This window comes from Larus michahellis, chromosome 9, assembly GCF_964199755.1.
Source record: "Larus michahellis chromosome 9, bLarMic1.1, whole genome shotgun sequence".
Taxonomy (NCBI): Eukaryota; Metazoa; Chordata; class Aves; order Charadriiformes; family Laridae; genus Larus; species Larus michahellis.
In genome coordinates this window covers 17985254-18004618 of record NC_133904.1, presented here as the reverse complement: position 1 = coordinate 18004618, position 19365 = coordinate 17985254, and the positions used below count along the sequence as shown (strand labels likewise).

General features: G+C 40.0%; 1 protein-coding gene across 42 annotated transcripts in view; it reads left to right on the top strand.

Annotated features, from left to right (window-relative positions):
* The window catches only part of OTUD7A (OTU deubiquitinase 7A), a 180088-nt gene that overhangs the window by 156962 nt on the left and 3761 nt on the right, over window positions 1-19365 (top strand). For all 42 annotated transcript variants that reach the window (XM_074602099.1, XM_074602084.1, XM_074602110.1 and 39 more), the window contains 4 exons: window positions 126-238; window positions 8209-8336; window positions 12538-12687; window positions 19108-19222. In XM_074602099.1, coding sequence (XP_074458200.1) covers window positions 126-238; window positions 8209-8336; window positions 12538-12687; window positions 19108-19222 — 506 coding nt within the window. The remainder of the gene's footprint in view (window positions 1-125; window positions 239-8208; window positions 8337-12537; window positions 12688-19107; window positions 19223-19365) is intronic.

The following is a 19365-nucleotide window of genomic DNA, read 5'->3' as shown; positions in this document are numbered from 1 at the left end:
ATGGTCCAAGATATTAAACTGTATCATGTATGAAGCTCAAAATAAGTTAGTCGTAAATACTGCTACAGACTCTGCGTACGTTTTGTACCAGCCTAATGGTAAAGGTATTTCATTCTCTCCCATAGTCAGGTTTAGTGTATACAGAAGAGGAATGGGAACGGGAGTGGAATGAACTGCTTAAACTGGCGTCGAGTGAGCCGCGTACACATTTCAGCAAAAATGGAGGCACTGGTGGTGGGTAAGTCTAGAGCATGACAAAATCTTTTTGGTTTTGTTGTCATGAGGAAAACAATACAGTACAAATGAATGAAGATGTTTATAGGACCATCAGACTGCCTTTTCAACTGGTTGTGATTTTTTTTTTACAAATTAGATACAATTATCTAAACGTCTTACTATAGTTAACATTTTGATTAAGTTTCCTTGCACAGTTACCACACTAACTTGAGGTTACTTTGCATCCGAAAGAGTCTGGATTTTATAAATCCTAATTTCTTGGTTTCTGGAACAAGCATGTTGTCAGTAGCGTTTAGTTTCAAGGAGATAAGTGCCTCGTCTCACTGAAGATACGTATCTTTTTGTTTGAGGAAGATGTAGCACCAAGATAGCCGCTGCTCAGATATTTTCACTAAAACATGGAATGACAAAATAACATCACATCTTCTAATAGCATTCTAGTAGAAAGTAGTTTTTGTCCTGATATCACCTTTTCTGTGCTTTAGCAGAGCTTTAATGCCATCTTCTCACATTCATATATTTATTTCAGTCCTTTTTTGCTTTGTGGTTCAAACACAAAATCTTCAGAGATCTTTTCTGAGGGCAAGTCACCAAGTAACTCTTCACATTTTCTTCTTTTAAAATTCTGTTAACCCTAAACATATAGGAGAAAAAAAAAAGTAATATTATTGGTATTAAGTATTTGGATACAGTGCCTTTTTAAACAGAAAGTGGAATATCAAGTCATACTTTGTACTCTCATTAAATCCTTCTGAAAAATTAATACGCTACTTCAATCTTTGAACAGTTATAAAAAACTTAAACTAAAAAATATGGTAATTAATAATGCACTAATAAGAACAGTTGCCCTTTCTTTGACTATTCAAGCTTTTATTAAGCCCATGTAACAAAAATAATGCTCTCAAATGCAAGAATTATTTAAAGATTGTAGAGGTCTTTATTTCAAATTAAACTGAGTCACTGTCATCCTAGTAAAGTTTGATGTTGCTGGAAGGTTCTGCATAGGGTATGTCTATATTTCTAAGAACCACATCAAATTTTTTTCTTACCTAATTTCATATCTGCTTATTTAGATTGATTCCATAAGAGTATGGCTGATTGCAGCTACTTTGATTACACTCTGCAAAGTTGCAGTGTTTGCCAGTTCCTACCCAGTGCTAACAGGCAAACAAGAAAAGAGTGTCTTTTCTTGAAGACCGGCTTAGCATGTGTGTTTGATTTTTGTATAATACTCAATTAGTAGGATTTTAGTCAATTAGCTTATTATAAGCAGTACCAGAAAATTTGATGGTCGCAGGGAAAAACCCAGTACTGTCTACCTTGCTGCCAGCATGCATTTAGTTTAGATGTTTAGAAGCTATTGGAAAAAAAGGATAGAAAGATATTGGTGAAAGTTTGGGATGAAATAGCATCTTCAACATTTAAATACCCCCGATGAACATAAATAGCTGGTATGATAAACCATCCCTTGCTTTCAGCACGGTTCTTCTCGAAGTATAGGATTATTGACCAGCCGTAAGAATGCAGAAGCTTTAGGGTTTGTGTCTAGTGTTTATCACTAAAAATACTTCGTGTTTGTTTGTTCGGTGCATGTTTTTCTCCAGCTACTGTTTTCCCTGGAGACAACTGCATGTGGTGATAAGTAAATTGACAAATTAGGGCATACAACACAATGAGAGTATTAAAATCTTGAGAAAATATTCTCTGAGCTTTGAAAGTATATTTTCCTTTTAACCCCGTGATGTCAAGGATAGATAATTCTACTAATACAGGAGGATATTGTTTAGAAAATTGTCAGCCATAATGTGTCTCGTTTCCTTCAATTTTGAGGCTAAAAAAAATAGATTTGTTTTCATTTTACTCTCTAGTTTGTTTCCTATGTTTGTAGATATTTTCCTGTTGACATGCTTTAGTCTTCTAATGCAGTTCAATTCACGTTTCTATTAAATTTGGTCATTCACCACCAATTTTCTCTGGCCTTATTCTGTCTGTTTCATGTACTGTGTAGTTTCAGTAGCTACCAGTCAGAGATGACCTCAAATGTTGCGTTTGCCAGTCGATCAACCGTCTTTACCTTTAGTTCCCAGACACTTAAACACAGAGTATTACTATTATGTAAATAATTAATTTCAATTGGGTTTAGTGTTCTTATTGTGGTTTGCATTTATCTTTTTGCAAATCAAAATAAAGTAAGGATAAATAGACAACTGTTAATGTTTCCTTTAAAACAGTGAAAGAGGAATCAGGCAAGAAACTTAGCCTATTAAATATGTGAATATGTATTTCTCTTTATAATCATTCCAAAGGCAGAATGTGACAGAATGAATTATTTCCTCAGTTTAATGTACCCATGTTCAAAATAGAGCCCTCGAGAAGTAAAAGGAATATCAAAATAGTATTTTTGAGATGGGGTATATTACGTTCTCTAGTTAGGTGCTGTATTAAAAAAGCCTGCAAATTAGCCTTTGAATTGTAGATGAGACATTCTCCTTTGGTGTCAGAATTAGCTAAAGCATCAGAAGTTGTATCTGCTTCAAAAGAATTCAGTGACCAGCCTAAGTCGGGAATTGTGCTGCCTCATTCACCTGCAAGTTCCTTCTAGTTATTTTTCAGAGTGAGCTACGTGCAATGGAGATCAGCAATTGTCGCTAAATCTTCAAAGATTTCTTCTTTGAGAGCACTCTCATTCTGACGCTTGGAAGTTGGAAAAAAAGAGAAAGATAAATGGAACAGAAAAACCTTTTTCTTAAGTTCTTGTTTCCAGCACATAAAATCCTTCAAGCACTCAAGCAGGGCAAACTAATTAACTATGAAGCAGATTCTTGTTTTGAAACAGATTTGCACATCTTTCTGTAAATGTAAAAAATGAATTTCAGATTAACATAATTGTTTCATTTATCTTCATTTACAAGCCAAACCAGGGGTGCTGAATTGAAGCAACTGCTTTGAAAATGTCGTGTACCCTCTGTTTTTGTTAAGAACCGGACTATCACAATCCTGCTAAACAGAAAATTCCAGCTCATTCCTTCATTTTGCAGACTATTGTCAGTGAGAGATTTCCGATCCTGTTCTAGCGCTAGATTGACTATCACTGTTGTTATTCGTGGCTTGAAAACCTAGTAGAGCTGAAAGCTAGACTTTGTGATGTGAGCTGATACAGGTTTTGAAAGGGGATGCTATTCTTATTTAGTATTAACTGTCACCTTATTAATAAAGTCAAGTGATTTTAAATGGGGAAGAAGGGAGGGAATATTGCTGTAATCTTCCTCTGTGTCATTAGGGTTTTATTTAAGGCAGAAAACCAGACCATTTAGCTAGGAAGCGCCTCTCAAATGCGTGCGAGGTTTCGGGCTCGGTTAGGTATTCAGAGTATTTCAACATACAGTTCTTCATACAAAACTACTTCGTCCATCATACACCCTCATCTTGTAGAGAATTTAGTTTAGATCATTTAACAAAGACATTGCTTTAAAACTATTTTTATTTGATCAGTTCCTTTTTAACCGTTCAGTATATGCAGCAATTATAGGGTGCAGATAGAAAAAGGTTCATTATAGTAGTATATCTTTTGCTGATTAGCTGAAGTTTCCGATGGCTAATAAATCTTTTCATCTGGCCTGTTTTCAGTTGATGTAAATTGTACTTAAGCCAAACACAGGCTGGAATAATCAAATTGCCGTGATGATTCAAATATGCTAGTTCAGGCAGCCCTTCAGATGCGAAAACAGTGGCTATCCCACAGGCTCTAGGAAAGAGATAACACTCAAGGCAAAGGAAGGATCAGAATTATGGTATATTAAAATTAAGTACTAGCACCGATGTAGTGATTGGGTTTTCCCTTATTTAACAAGCTTTTGTTGAATTCAGGGTGTCCTATTTGACAGATGGTTGCATCTCACCCGGCACAAAGATGCTTTACACAAAAGCATGCGTTCCCACACAATTAAATACAAAATAACATTCAAACCAAAATAACCTAGGGAAAGGTGATGCAGGTTTTCTCTTTTATTATGTGCCTTGAAAACAGCTTACTATGTATTGGTTTTGCCTAAGAAAAAAAGTACTGATGTTTTTAAAGACTAAGAAATAAAAATTGGAATTTAAAACATTTACATTGTGTATCTCCTTTAGTCAAAGCAGTATATAATTTTATTTTTTTTTCCCCTGAAGAAAAGAAGGGAAATGTCCCACTAATGTCCAATTTTTTATGTTTGAGTTGAAGCTCGTTGCTGAAATAGTGTGTGAGGAAATCAATGGATAGGTTCCTTCAGCTGCCTAACGGAGAAATTTGTATTTGCTAGTAAGCTGTGGCTGTATTGTATGTTCGTTTAAATTTTGGGATTCTTAAGCAGGGAAAGAAGAGGTTTCAGGAATGGGATTGTGGCAGATCAAGATATGAACTCAGATTTCATTCTGGTCTCGTGCTTGTACCTAAGCACCAGGTTGAAGAACTTGATGCTTGTCATGTTGTTCCAGCACATCTCAGCTGTCCGCAGGCGTTGGTCTCTTGCTCTGTGGGAATCCTGAAACGTTATCTAAACTCGGAATATCTGTTAGGAGTCTGTTAGACAAACTGGGAATCTGGAGCGTATGCATGAGAAAAACAGCTCCCTGTGGTAACCTTGCTTGTCTAGAAGGAAATCCAAGGACATGAAAACAGATCTTGCTCAGAGCTTACAGGCAGAAGAGAGGAGCAGACTGCAGAGGCCAGGTGGGACAGCAGGGTAGGTCGCTTTCCTGATTCAGCTTTTTGAGGTTTTTCTCATTACTGGCTGCAGTACAAATTAGTTTTTCCATAGGAAAGAAAATCTCTTTGGAGTAGATGTCCACTCTGTTTGGATTTGAGATATCAGTGGTCTTGTAGGACAGACTGAGATTCTTTAATTTTTTTTTCTTTCTTTGTTAATTTGTTCTTACAATCAAGACAAATCGATTAGTCAAAGTGCCCTGCTTGAGCAGGATTCTGCAATGCAGATTTATATGCTCTTATATATGTGGATTTCATTATTTAAAAATTAACTTTACATAAACAGGAATTAATTGCAGTTTCTTAAATTTCCTTTGCTTACATGTTATATTGACAAAATTATTTTGTCCACAGTTTTCATGGCCATGTAATGTAGTTAGCATAAAAAAAGGTCCATGAAAAAAAGTGGAATGATAAGTGGATCAAAGGACATGCCAGGTTGCTATGGATACTGGTTAATGATGATTTTTCGTTCTCATTAATCTTTAGGAAAATTCGTACTGAATCCTCAGCAGTGGCACTGAAATCATACAAGGTGGCCCACGTGAATTACTAGCAATGATGAAATAAAATTGAACACTGAAAAGGTTTCCCAGAGAGGCTTTGAAGTCTTCCTCCCTGGAGATACTCAATAGCTGTCTGGACAGCCTCCTGGGGAACTGGCTGGAGGTGGTCCTGCTTGAACGGGGCATTGGGCAAGGTGACCTCCTGAGGTCCCTGCCACCCTCAACCACTCCGTGATTCTGTGAAAATGAGCAATGGAAAACAGATGTGTAATATAGAAGAAGGATTTGAGATGTGTGAATATGATCATAAATATTTAATCATAAATAATTAAGCAACTTGGTGATGTCATATTGAAGAGTAAAAAAGCCCAGTGGAGTTTTTGACTTGGTGTGCAGTCAGGCTTGACATCAGCTGACCAAAGGGATAAAGGTCCTTTGGGTACAGCTGCATCTGGAATATGCCTTTTACTTCTAGGAGATGAGGAATAATTAGAGGATGTGAAGAAAAACTTTGGGACTGATAGTCTGGAAATGCTAATGTGAGAAAATAGCTGGAAATCTTTGTAGCGTATTGTCTTGCCAATAACATGATTCTTCTAACTTCCTTTTGGCTAAAAAATTACTCTGAGGGTGACATAATGAACTGCAAATGCTGAAAAGTTGTCGCAGCCAACAACAGGGAAGAATTTAGTAAGGAATATGAGAGGAAATTGCAAGATGGGGAATTTAGTTTGAACATCAGGAAAAATTTCCTGATGAGTTTGAGTAACGGGAGGAGGGCTACAGGGAAGGAGAGGTGTCTCCCTGCTTGATCAGAGAATTGTAGCCTGCATCAGCCTACTGCTAATAACTTCCATCGTGCTGTCATGGGCCGGATGCCGTCAGACCTGTGCAAAGGTCATTTGTATTTGTCCCACGTGTTCTACAGCAGTGCCCATACGGTTGTGTTCAGTTACCATTTTCCCCATATAATGAAAATTAATGACAGTTAATTATGGAAGTTCTCTGCACACCTAACAATAAGAGGACAATCGCTGCCTTCATTTAAGAGTGTGTGTAGGTTCTGTTGCCCACCTTCATTTGTCGCGTCTCACAGAAGCGGTGCTCTGACTGTATTATATTTTTAAGTAGCACTCAGATGTAAAATATCTTTACTTTTGCCTGCTTCCCACAACCCTACCATTTTTCAGTTGTCTTCCATCTAGTGCGTTTCTTTCTGTCTTCTAGGCAGAGGCAAAGCTTTAAAATGTGATAGTGACATTAATGACATTAAACTAGGAAAAAAGGAAGGAAGATAACCAAAACCAAAAATTCTAAAAAACATGCTTACGAAGTCATAGAAAGGCTTGGAAGTGTTCAGCTGGACAAGTGGGGAATTTAACAAATTTATTCTTGCAGTCCAGATAAAAGCATGATCTGTTTCATAATTGATTGACTTTATAGGTTAGCTTTCCAAAGGTGTTGGGCATTTCCGTTTCCTGGAGGATTGTGGGGCTGATCCAAAGCATACGGATGCTAATTGGAAAACCATTTTTATTAATTTTGTCACTCAATTTTGTCAGGTTTTCAGTCTTCCTTTTTTTGTGGAAAAGTACCCCATTGCATTTAGTGATCAGCTGCATATCCCTAAAAGTTAGTAGCACATGTTCTGTAACATAAAGTTTCTCTCTTCTTGCTGTCAAAAGTTTTGAGCCATGAAGCATGTAACTGTGCATTTTGTAAGCTTTTCAAAAAAAGAGAACATTTAAAACAAATTTAGCAATTGAATTTGTCCTTTCATATGTGAAGAAAATTTTTTTGAAAATTTTATAGGTTGAGAAAATAAGATTAATATCTTCAGATGAACAGAATAGCAGAGGTGTATTTTAAGGTGTGTTTTCTGAAGCACAGAACTCCACTGGCAAAGATACTTGCCTTGTCTCACCTGCCTGCATCTTGTTCTAGATTCCTTCCATATTCTGTAAAGAGAAATGAGAATTTTCATCTCACCTTTGGGCAAATGCTTAAGAGGCGAGGGATGATCCTACTTCCAGATGTGCTTATCTTTTTTTTGTTATCTGTAGAGGCGGTCAAGGTGAAATGCTTAGACTTCTGATTTTAGATGTCTGAAAGTAGTTGAAATTAATCTCTTTAGAAAACGTAACAGGAAAATGCATCTCCGGTTGCTTACACAGGTACCCCTCCCCATCTTAAAAAAGTATGTTTTGGTAATAACCAAAGAAAAAAAGCTGACAACTTTGTAAGTTAAATTCCTCCTGCTCAAGCTGATACCAACGTTTCTTACATCTCACCTGCATTTTGTTTAGAAGAACTAGAAAATCACCTTTCATTGTAGAGTCTATGTGCATGGGTGTCACATGAAATCATGATTTTTGTGACAAACACAGATTTACACCAGGAGTTTGGCTAAGAGTTACCTTTTTTTATTCCCATTAGGCTACGAAATAGTATCAGAAAGTAATGAATTTTGCTGACTAAACTAGTGTGGAGTCTGCAAGTGAAAACATTTTCTCTGTTGCTATTATTTTATTTTTCCAAAAATATATTTTCCTTTCCAATTTCTTACACTACCTGTTTCAATAATTGGAATATGTGTTTCAGAAGAGTGTGAATATGAGCGACAAGGAAACAGAAATAGCTGCTGCAATGTGTTGGTTCACTAAAATTTCAATGGTTGGTTCAAGTTGTTTCAAAAAGTTTCCATGCCGTGTCTTACAGAGTCGATAATTCAGAAGATCCAGTGTATGAAAGCTTAGAAGAGTTCCATGTTTTTGTCTTAGCCCATATTTTGAGAAGACCAATTGTTGTAGTAGCAGACACCATGTTACGAGACTCAGGGGGAGAAGGTAAGAGTTTTTCATTAGAAATTTATGCACCTATGTAAATTGAATCAATCGTAAACTATCACAAACAAAAGTCCCAGCTGTAACATATCTGAGTCTTTATGGGATAAATGCTGCCTTTTTCTGAGAGGAAAAAAAAAAGAGCAAAATGATACTTAACCATTTCTATTAGATAAAAGTAAAAAATGCAGGATAATTATGTAAGTCTCGATGAAAATCTGTTTATCCTAGATATTTAGTATTAACTTAATAGCCACCAAATTACAGAACACATTACATTTCTTACTGGTTGTCCTGGTTTGAGCTGGGAAAGTTCATTTTCTTTCTAGTGATTGCTGTGAAAGGGATGTCACTAATGCATATTGGTTTTAGGTGTTGCTAAGTTATATTTATACTATTCAAGGCCTTTTTTCAGCTTCCCATAGAAGAATAGACAGATCAAGAGAATGGCATATTCCATACCACAGATGTCATGCTCAGTGTATAAATGGGAGTTGGCTGGGGGGGCAGGAATCCGTGATCACTGCTCGGGATGGTGCCAGTTCCTGGGGCAGTGAGAGTGACCCATCTCATGGTTATTATTGTTATTTTTCCTTTTCTGTTATTGTTTCTATTAAACTGTCTTTATATCAAGCCATGAGGGTGGTTTTTTTTCTCCCTTTACCCTCCTTCCCCTCCCCCCCACCCTTTCCACCCCCACCCTTCTTGCCGGCGGGAAAGGGGAGAGGTGAGTGAGCGGCTGCCCGGTTCTAGTTGCCGGCCAGGGTAGCCACAACACTGCTCTAGGTTAACAAGGTTCTAATTTTGCTGTGTTATTTCAGTGACCCTTAAAACTCTGCATAAATCAATCTAATCTGACTTTGGAAAAACTGAATTTTGAATGTGCATACCTTGGCTTTTTGTTGTCGTGAGCTCCTTTGCAGCCTCTCACTCAAAAGTTTCCAGAATGTTTTATTCAGTTTGTATGTGTGAGCGCACAAATGTTAGACCCGTATGTGTAGCCAGCTGGACAGCTGTCTGAGCAGGACTTGAATGGTTAAATTAATCTCTCTCCCTTTTTACCGTGAACCGATAGAATACTAACTAATCGTAGTATGTTGCTTAACTAAAGGGGAATGCTTGGTTGATTAAAGGGGGATGTTAAACACATGATGCAATCTACAGAAATTTACTTCCGCAGGAAAATGTTTCCATTCAAATTGTGAGCTACAAGTAACGGTTGTGTGAGAGCTATCTGCTCTGACAGACTCCATCATTATTGCTTCATTTCCTCATAACTTTTCCTATCCCAAATTGCTCTCCCCCCACATTATCTTCTCCTTGACCCGATCTGATTCTGTGACGATATCAGTGTTTTTCTCACTGCTGGCCTTATGGACCAGCATGATCAATTTACCCCAGTTTAAATGTTGCATGTAGAAACTAGAGGTTTTCAAAAAGACTAATAACTCATAAAATTTGGATAGACTCACCAAAATGCAGATTTATGCCTCAAAACCAATCCTGTTCTCCGTCCCAAAGTCTGGATGCAGCATTCCTCTTCAAAGAAACAGCCTCTAGTAAAAACAGTGCATTCTTTGGATCTACTTTTTCCTTGTGCTCATTTTGGAAATATTTTAGCAATAAGGATTCATATTTTCACGGCAAAAGGAAAAATAATTGGTTGGAAGCAAACATATTGAGAGAATTTTCCTGCCCAAACGTGCTGCTTCCCATAATTGTATATAAACAAGTGTAAAATCTTTCACGGAATCACGGAATCTTCAGAGTTGGAAGGGACCTCTAGAGATCATCCAGTCCAACTCCCCTGCTAGAGCAGGATTGCCTAAAGCACATCCCTCAGGGCTGCATCCAGGCGGGTCTTGAAAATCTCCAGAGAAGGGGACTCCACAACCTCCCTGGGCAGCCTGTTCCAGTGCTCTGTCACCCTCACAAAAAAGAATTTTTTCTGTGTATTTGAACGGAACTTCCTATGTTCTAGCTTGTGCCCATTGCCCCTTGTCCTGTCGCTGGGAACCATTGAAAAGAGCCTGGCGCCGTCCTCCTTAAACCCACCCTTTAGGTACTTGTAAACATTAATCAGGTCCCCCCTCAACCTTCTCTTCTCCAGGCTAAAGAGTCCCAGCTCTTTCAGCCTTTCCTCATAAGGGAGGTGCTCCAGTCCCATAATCATCTTGGTTGCCCTACGCTGGACTCGCTCCAGTAGTTCCCTGCCCCTCTTGAACTGGGGAGCCCAAAACTGGACGCAGTACTCCAGTTGTGGCCTCACCAGTGCAGAGTAGAGGGGGAGAATGACCTCCCTCGACCTGCTGGCCACAGTCTTCCCTATGCAGCCCAGGATGCCATTGGCCTTCTTGGCGACAAGGGCACACTGCTGGCTCATGGATAATTTGCTGTCTACCAGGACCCCCAGGTCCTTCTCCTCAGAGCTGCTTCCCAGCATGTCCGCCCCTAACATATACTGGTGTTTGGCATTCTTCCTTCCCAGGTGCAGGACCCTACACTTGCTTTTGTTGAACCTCATTAGGTTCTTCTCTGCCCAGCTCTCCAGCCTGTCTAGGTCACACTGGATGGCAGCACGGCCCTCTGGAGTGTCGGCCACCCCTCCCAGCTTGGTATCATCAGCAAACTTGCTGAGGATACACTCTGTCCCCTCATCTAGGTCATTAATGAATATATTGAACAAAATTGGTCCAAGTATTGACCCCTGAGGGACACCACTCGTCACAGGCCTCCAACTGGACTCTATGCCGCTGATCACAACCCTCTGAGTTCTGTCACTCAGCCAGCTCTCGATCCACCTCACTGTCACCTCGTCTAGCCCATACTTCCTCAGCTTCCTAATGAGGATGTTATGGGCGACAGTGTCAAAAGCCTTGCTAAGGTCAAGGTAGATGACATCTACGGCTCTCCTCTCATCCAGCCAACCCGTTATAACATCATAGAAAGCTATCAGATTGGTCAGGCATGATTTGCCCTTGGTAAATCCATGCTGACCACTTCCAATAACTTCCTGTTCCTCTATGTGTTTGGAGACGACATCCAGAATGAGTCGCTCCATTACCTTCCCAGGGACAGAGGTGAGACTAACCGGCCTGTAGTTTCCTGGGTCCTCCTTCTTGCCTTTTTTGAAGATTGGAGTGATGTCAGCCTTCCTCCAGTCCTCAGGCACCTCTCCTGTTCCCCATGACCTTGCAAAGACAATGGAGAGTGGTCTAGCGATAACATCTGCCAGCTCTCTCAGCACTTGCGGGTGCATCCCGTCAGGGCCCATGGATTTATGAATGTCCAGCTTGGCCAAGTGGTCTCTGACCCGGTCCTCCTCAACTAAGGGAAAATCTTCCTCTCTCCAGACCTTCCCCCTTGCCTCCAGGGTATGGGATGCGTGAGGGACGGCTTTATCAGTGAAGACCGAAGAAAAGAAGGCATTCAGTAACTCTGCCTTCTCTGTGTCTTCCACCACTAGGGCACCCGTCTCATTCATCAGTGGACCTATATTTTCCCTAGTTTTCCTTTTTCTGTTGATATACTGGAAAAATCTCTTCTTGTTGTCTTTAACTGCAGTGGCCAAGCTGAGTTCTGATTGAGCTTTGGCCCTTCTAATCTTCCCCCTGCATAGCTTTGTTATATCTTGATAATCCTCATAAGTTGCTAAGCCCCTTTTCCAGAGAAAGAATCTTTCCTTATCACTATTATATCTACATACATATACACATTCAGACATATATGATGTGTTTGGTGACATGTGTGTGGACTATAAACATGTTTGTAATGTTTCTTATAGAAATCTGTTAATGCAAAGCATGAGCGGAGTACGTTACCAAGAGAACTGATAGTGTATTTACTGCTGATTGTTAGAAAATATCCTTCTACCTAGAAGTATTACAGGAAGGCACAAATCCGCATACACGTGCAAGAGTCATCAAGATTTTGTTATAAGACCTTAATATCTTTACAAGTAAACAATTAGATCAAGTGAAATATATGTAAGAGCAGAACGTTTTCCTTATTGTATACAGTATATTTCCTGAGGTTTTTATAATGAAATTTTACCTGTTGTTATGACTGTTTTCTGCATTGATTACTCCAGGCTGCTCTCCTGGAGTGCTGAAAATGTTGTAGCACAATTGTTACATACAATAGAACCAACATTATTGTCTGTTCTTTGACATAGTTAAAAAAAATAATCTCATTTTTCTTACAGCGTTTGCACCTATACCCTTTGGAGGAATTTATTTGCCACTTGAAGTTCTACCTAACAGATGCCATTGCTCACCTCTTGTGCTTGCCTATGATCAGGCCCATTTCTCTGCTCTTGTTTCCATGGAACAAAAAGATCAACAGAGAGAACAAGGTATGCTATAAACACAGCAACCCACGGGTATTTAGTGAATACAATGCACAAAGTACTTTCTTCTACCTGTAGGAGTGTTTATCTATCGGAAAGGAAACAATATCTGCTAAATTTTATTGCTGCGTTCTTAGGAGTCTGAATGGTCTGATCACAAGACCAGGAGCCAAGAACTAATCCTTGGGCTGTCACTCTCTGTTTTGGGCACTTCAACCTTTTCTATCAGTTCCATATATGTAAATAGGTATAATCATAATTACCCACTGTGCTTCTGGGTTCCTGAAGGCCATTGTTAACTTGGGTTAGCAAAGTGTTCAGAAGATTAAGTATAAGTCAGATTGAAAACACTATTGAGAACAGATGTAATGTAAAAAATCTCTCTACTAGTGTGCTAAATGCACTTTTCTCATTTAAAAACATTTAGTTGAAATGTTTTTATGTTATCATCGTGCTGTTTTCTGTTGTACTTCACAACAGTGACAGCAAAGTCTGACCAGCTATTTCTGTGTCAAGTTTGAGCCCCTGGATATGGGGTTGGGGGAGACAAGAGCTTCAGGGCTGGGTTTGTTCCTGCATCAGTAACCGAGGAGCTAGCTATAACCACCTTTATTTGGAAGACCTATTTGCTTAATAATGGAAGGCTGAGAGATGAACTCCTATCTGTCTTTGCTTCTCTTGTGGGGAAGGGAAAATGTTTTGCCAAAAACATGGTGAGGCTTTAGAAAAATTCAGTGGAGTTTTGCTGTTAGGTATGAGTCCTTCTTTTTTTTTTTTTTTCTTGTTTTTTCCTGCTGGCACTGCAGAGGTGTTTTAAACCCTTTATGAATGCACATTACCTGTAAAGTAAACATGGGTTGCGTGCTGGTTGTTGAGATCTCTTGAGTGAAGTTCATTCAGTCCTCCTTCCTAAAGATTAGTTTAGAGACAACTGAATATCCTCCATTTAATTCCCTAACCCCATGTGCATTTCATCTCATTTTGGATGTATTAGGCATTTTCCACGCTTATGAGACCATCAGCATGCTGCAGCTGTGCAAAGTAGAAAGACAGACATTCGTTAAAATGATGCAAAGGAGGAAAAAACCTCTTGAATGACAGATTTTGTTGTAGACATCTTCATGCAAGAATTTGGTATCAAGTCATCCTTCTTGGAAGGAGCGGAGAGTTTTTTACATGAGGCTATTTGAGATGGGAAGGACTCTACAAAGGGTTGCCTGTGCTATTGGCAAACACTGTGTTGGTGAAGAGGAGACTGACTCGTAAGATAGTAATAGGAAAAAAGGTTGATCTAGATGTCAGATATTCAATGGGAAAATTAATTCAGTCCAACTGTTCATCCCGGGGTGGCACATGGCTATTTCAGGTACCTGTAGGTAGGTGCTTGGCCCTAGGTCTGGCCTTTGCACTGTACCCTGGGACACTGCAGCTGCCTTCCAGCCCTCGGTCTGTAGAGGAGCGGCCCTTAGGAAAGTGCTTTTCACACAGGAACTGTTTCCAAAGCAGTACACCGAGGTATGATGTGAAACACCTTGTGAGAAATGAAAGCCTGCAAAGCAAGTTCATACCATTTGAATGCAGTAATGTGATATGAATGTGAAGGTAAGAGTTCTGGAAAGCCTTTTTAAGGATACTGTTTCACTGCTGGTAGTTGCTGATGAAACACTGCAGCCAGGACTGTAACGTCAACATGCTATTAAGTTAGCAGCTCCTGTGCATATGTCTATGTTACAAATTGTAGAGCTGTCTTGTTGTACAACAGGCCTCCATGTCTTTGGTCTTGATCCTTTTTAGGTCCGAGTTCCGTTGGTGGTGGAACAAGACAATTTCTGGAGTAGGCAGAGTGATTTCTTCCTTTCTAACCTTTGGGATCAGAATAATATCAGTAGACTGACAGTAACCTCACTTATTTCAGGCACATCTATCTGCCTTCATAGAGTACTTCATTATCAGGGGTCTTACAAGAGCCTATGTGTATAAATATTAAATACAGAGAACTTAACTGTATCTACAATAACTCCTCAGATAGAGTAGCTGCCACCCACCAAACCTTTTGCTGTTGTGGCATCCTCCAAGTGACAGGGCTGACAAAAGGCAGTGAGGGACACTCAGCTTCAGCTCCTCTGACCCTGCCGCTCAGTATGTGTTAAAGCAGTCAGTGATACACCTTGATGCCACCTACTGAAATACTCCTAATATTACAAGCCATATATTACTGCTAAGTACACACTGCGAGATCTTGGGTTTGATGACAAGGTCGCATATTTGATTTCTCCCACAAGTGCTAGCAACAATGTTAAATATACTTCTTGTGGTCAGAAACTGTCTTTCTGGAAGATTTTCCTACACCTGGAGTCACACAGGAAAGATGTTGGGAGAGAAAAAACTACCAAGTATCCAACATAGCATCGGTAACATTTAGTATTGGCTTTGTTCATGTATAAGTTCATCCAGGCTAATTATCAGGGCTGTTGAATTAAAATAGTATTTGTTTTGTATGATCCGATTTTACATGTTTTACTGTAGGGCCTTGAATACACGGGCTTCAGTTCCGTGGAGCAGCACAGAGCACTTGGCATTAAGTCTGGGATGAAGTGAATGCTTCAGCCTCCAGCTGCCAAGCTGGCTGCCGTTAGAGGCTGCAGCAGCCCAACAGCTCACACAGCACTGCTATTGTCCTTCAAATGCTGTGGCAGGAAGTAGATTGGCACAAGGATGCTCTAATAATGCTTATTTTTTGTACCTTGTCAGCATAGAGATGCTGGCAGCTTTGGCAGAGAGGAAGGGAGAGCCACAGTTGTACGAGTCGGAAGACAACGGCACAGGTGCCACAGTACGTGGCCAGATTTTGAACTATCGGAATGCAGCTGGGAGCTCAGAGCTACAGCTCCTTAAAAGACGCATCTCTGATAGCCAGGCCATTCATAACTTGTAGTCATAGTATTTGTAGCCACGTAACTGGGTGTTGGGAGCAGCACCTGAAGCTGTCTGAAGTTCTGCATGTACATACACACAGGTTTAAGCTGCCAAGAAGCTGTTTTGTGGAGGAGACAGTACGTCTTATATTTGTGAAATATGTGTGGTCAAATAAATGCTGATGAGAACGCTTGAAGTTCTGCTTTGGCATATAGTTGTTTATCAGATCATTTTGAGCATTAATATAAAATGTATACAAAGAGAGAAAACATGCTAATACCCTCTTGTCTGGAGAGGATTTAAAATACATTTTGACCTGTCTTCTCTTTACCAGTACACAGCTGGCATTCCGATGGACACTGAAGGCCCTTTTGTTTTGAAATTCACAACATCTGATCGCAAACCTATAAATGCTTTTGCATTCATGCAGGCTATACTTATGCAGGTGTTTTGTATCTTTGTTTATGGAAAATAAAGACCAGTTCTCAACCTCCCCTGAGACCGCTTCATTGAACTCCGAGCTTCCCACGCTCCCGTGCTTTGTCAGGCAGCCAGCGGCGATACAGCTGCCCACCATCAGTTTGAACAAGTGTGAGAGGTGTGACAGTGGGTTTTAACAGCAGTATGTCAGTCTCCGTGTCAGCACTTTCTTTTACTAGTATTTTCAGAAATAGTTAAAGTGGTGGTGTTCATAGAATATTAATAATGACACTTGAGCGCTGGGAAGCACTGTGACTTTGCCACACAGAAGGCAATACACCCAACTGAGGAACGGCATGAACGTCCTCGCTGTGTGTCTTAAAACTGCCACGGATGAAATAGCTGCTGTCACTTTTGACGTATCCCATGTATGGCATTAGGACCTGTAGGGTGTTTCAAATAGTGCGGTTTCAGCTAGTGAGCATCCAAACCCCAGTGCACCCAAAGTACCGCACCGAAGTTGCCAGTTCTCTGATGTGGCTGGGCACCAGGAAGATGCTGCATTGGGTTTGCTTTAGAAATGAATGGGATGGATCCTGCTTGCAGTCCTAACGTTAAAATACTTTTCTGTCAGGAATGTGGGGAAATTCCACAAGAAAGCCCAGATACCAAACAGAATTCCCTGAGAGAGAGGAAACTCCACTACTTTAGCAGATACATTTTGCATGAAGCTGGTATTGCTTCATACCAACCTCAGACTACCCCTTAGAATGTGTGTACATTCGACTCAGAGTTTGAAAAATAATAATTAACAAATTTCTGTTTGAAGATGGAGACGGTATGTTTTACGGTGTGTATATTGGTTAAGACAAGAGTGACATGCTATAGACGATCAGCTCTAAGCTTTGTTTTGTACTTAGATATTAAGATTTTAAAATCTTTTTTAATCAGTTTTAAAATTGAGTATCACTAAACATATTAATAGATGGATTTTCAGTATCACTAGAAACGGCAAGCTTTAAAAAGGATTCCTTTAAAATTTGTTTCTAAAAATGATTATTTATTGGACTATGTGAAAACCAGTTAGTTCCAAGCTGTCCATAGAAAAGAAACTCAAATTTATTTTTTGAGGTTTACCTCCCAAAGAGAGCGATTCACCTCTGACAGTTCGTTAGTCCAGGCTTCCCAATATCAGGATCACATTCCCGTTCTCTACCAGGCTGTACCTGTGTGTCAGGTGCTACCAGAAGTGGAAGTGCTGTGTTGTGAACTGCACTCTTCTAAGTTGCCGTCTTCCTTTAAAAGGCTGAGATACTGCATTGTAAGGTCAGTTGCAAATCCAGTCAGTACCTGCTAGTACTTCAGTTAATTGGCAGAACATGTCTTCTCCTTGGGAAAAACAATCAGTTAATGGTGTTATCAGTTATGCCACCCCCTTTGTTGCAATAATTCCATTGAATGGAGCAGAGTATTACACCACTGAGTGTTAAAAAGTTTATTCAGTTGTCACCTCTCCTGTATGTTTCTTATGTTCTTGTCCTTTGGCAGCTCTGACTTTACCGTGTATTTTGAACTGTGGAGTTAGACTCCCTGCTATTTATTCACCTTGATGGTTTTTTTTAAGGAGCTAAACCCTCTTACAATATTCATTTCTGTGCTTGCATCTTACAGTGGTATCTGCAACTAAAGTTGATGAGACTCCAGCTGTTCTATATTATATTTGCAGTTAATATGGGGAAAATATTTCAAGAATTACCTATTATAAGCAGCAGGGGGCAACGTTTCCATGAAACTTTTAGAGGTTTGACCTTTTTATTTCCAGTCTGCAAAGATGAAAAAATATATATACATTCTGCAGTTGCTGTCAAATTGTCGGAACCAAATAATGACTTCACCCTGTTACTCTAAAATGTTGATTAAATTTCCTGCGTCCTGCTTGGTGAGGAACAATATTTAACCAAAAAATGCTGTACCTCTGTTGTGACAACATATGTTTTCTGAACTGCAGAAAAGATTATAAACAGCATATAACCAATAAGCGCAATCAGTTTTCAATAATTCAGTGCCGTGATGTTTGGGTGATTTCTCCAGGTTTCTTTGCCCCCTGGCTTTGCTGGAATGAATACCTACACAAAGCCCTTAAGGTTTCTGGTATAGAAAATTAAATTCCTTGATTGGTTGTCAGAGAAGCAGCCCTGACCTACACCATGCTGAGGATCCCACCCAGTGCCTCAACAGCTTTTACTTTTTTTTTTTTTTTTCTCCCCCCTAATGAAATGGAACCAAATTGTTGACTTTAATTAAAGCTGGCAGTGTTTTTCTCTTAGTTTCTTGCTGGCAATGAATGATAGGCACTCTGTAAAAGCAGAGAGCAGTCCCTGCATGCGGAGCATAGAGCAGAGTCACCAGGACGTGTGTCAGAAGGCAGAGCCCCAGCAGCAAGGGGAAGGGGCAGAAGGGCCGGAGCAGGTAGACAGTAGTGCTGGGATGTAACAGCAGTAACGGCCTTTCCACTACAGGCAAGCCAGGCCTCAACTGGTATCTATGTTGATCTGTGCTCCTCAATTATGTTGGTTCACAGTTTGAGTCCCAAATCCCTGTAACTGCGTTTTGCTTTGTTTCTTAATGCTATTCTCAAGATATTTTTGTTTCTTTGACAGTGGAAAACAAAAAGGTACTAAACTGAAAAGACAAAATAATTAATTATGTGCATCTGTGTGAGAGATAGAGGCAGGAGTATTTCAACTTTTTACTGCTTTCTGCTATTCTAATGGTCTGTCTCCAGGAAATGTTAATTGCGCATTACAAAATGGCAGTGTTGTTCTCCCAGAGGTCTCCCCTCCTCCACAGGTGGCAATCTTTCACTCAAGGAGCAATCAGTGTATTAACCTGTCCTCTCCTATTGCACAAACATCAAAATAGGGAAATGGAGCCTGGTACAAATCATTTGTGGTGCGCTGGATGAGACAATTCTGCAGCACACTGAAATTCTGCCCTTCTTCAACCAGTTACGCTGCTTTTCCCAGCTAATTGATTTTTTTGTCGTTTTTGTTCTCCCCCACCCCAATCCTTGTTTCTTCTCTGCTTCAGCGGTGATCCCCCTGACTGACTCTGAACACAAGTTACTGCCTTTGCACTTTGCGGTCGATCCCGGGAAAGACTGGGAGTGGGGAAAAGATGACAATGATAACACCAGGCTGGCCAAGTAAGACCTTTTTGTAACCTTAGTGTTAAGCAGTAAAATGTCTTGAGCCATACCTGATTGAAGCATTGGGAGAACTGTGGACAGAGAGGGCTTTGTTCATGCTCTCTGGTGACATGGGAGAAGACCTGGGTGGGTATCCATCT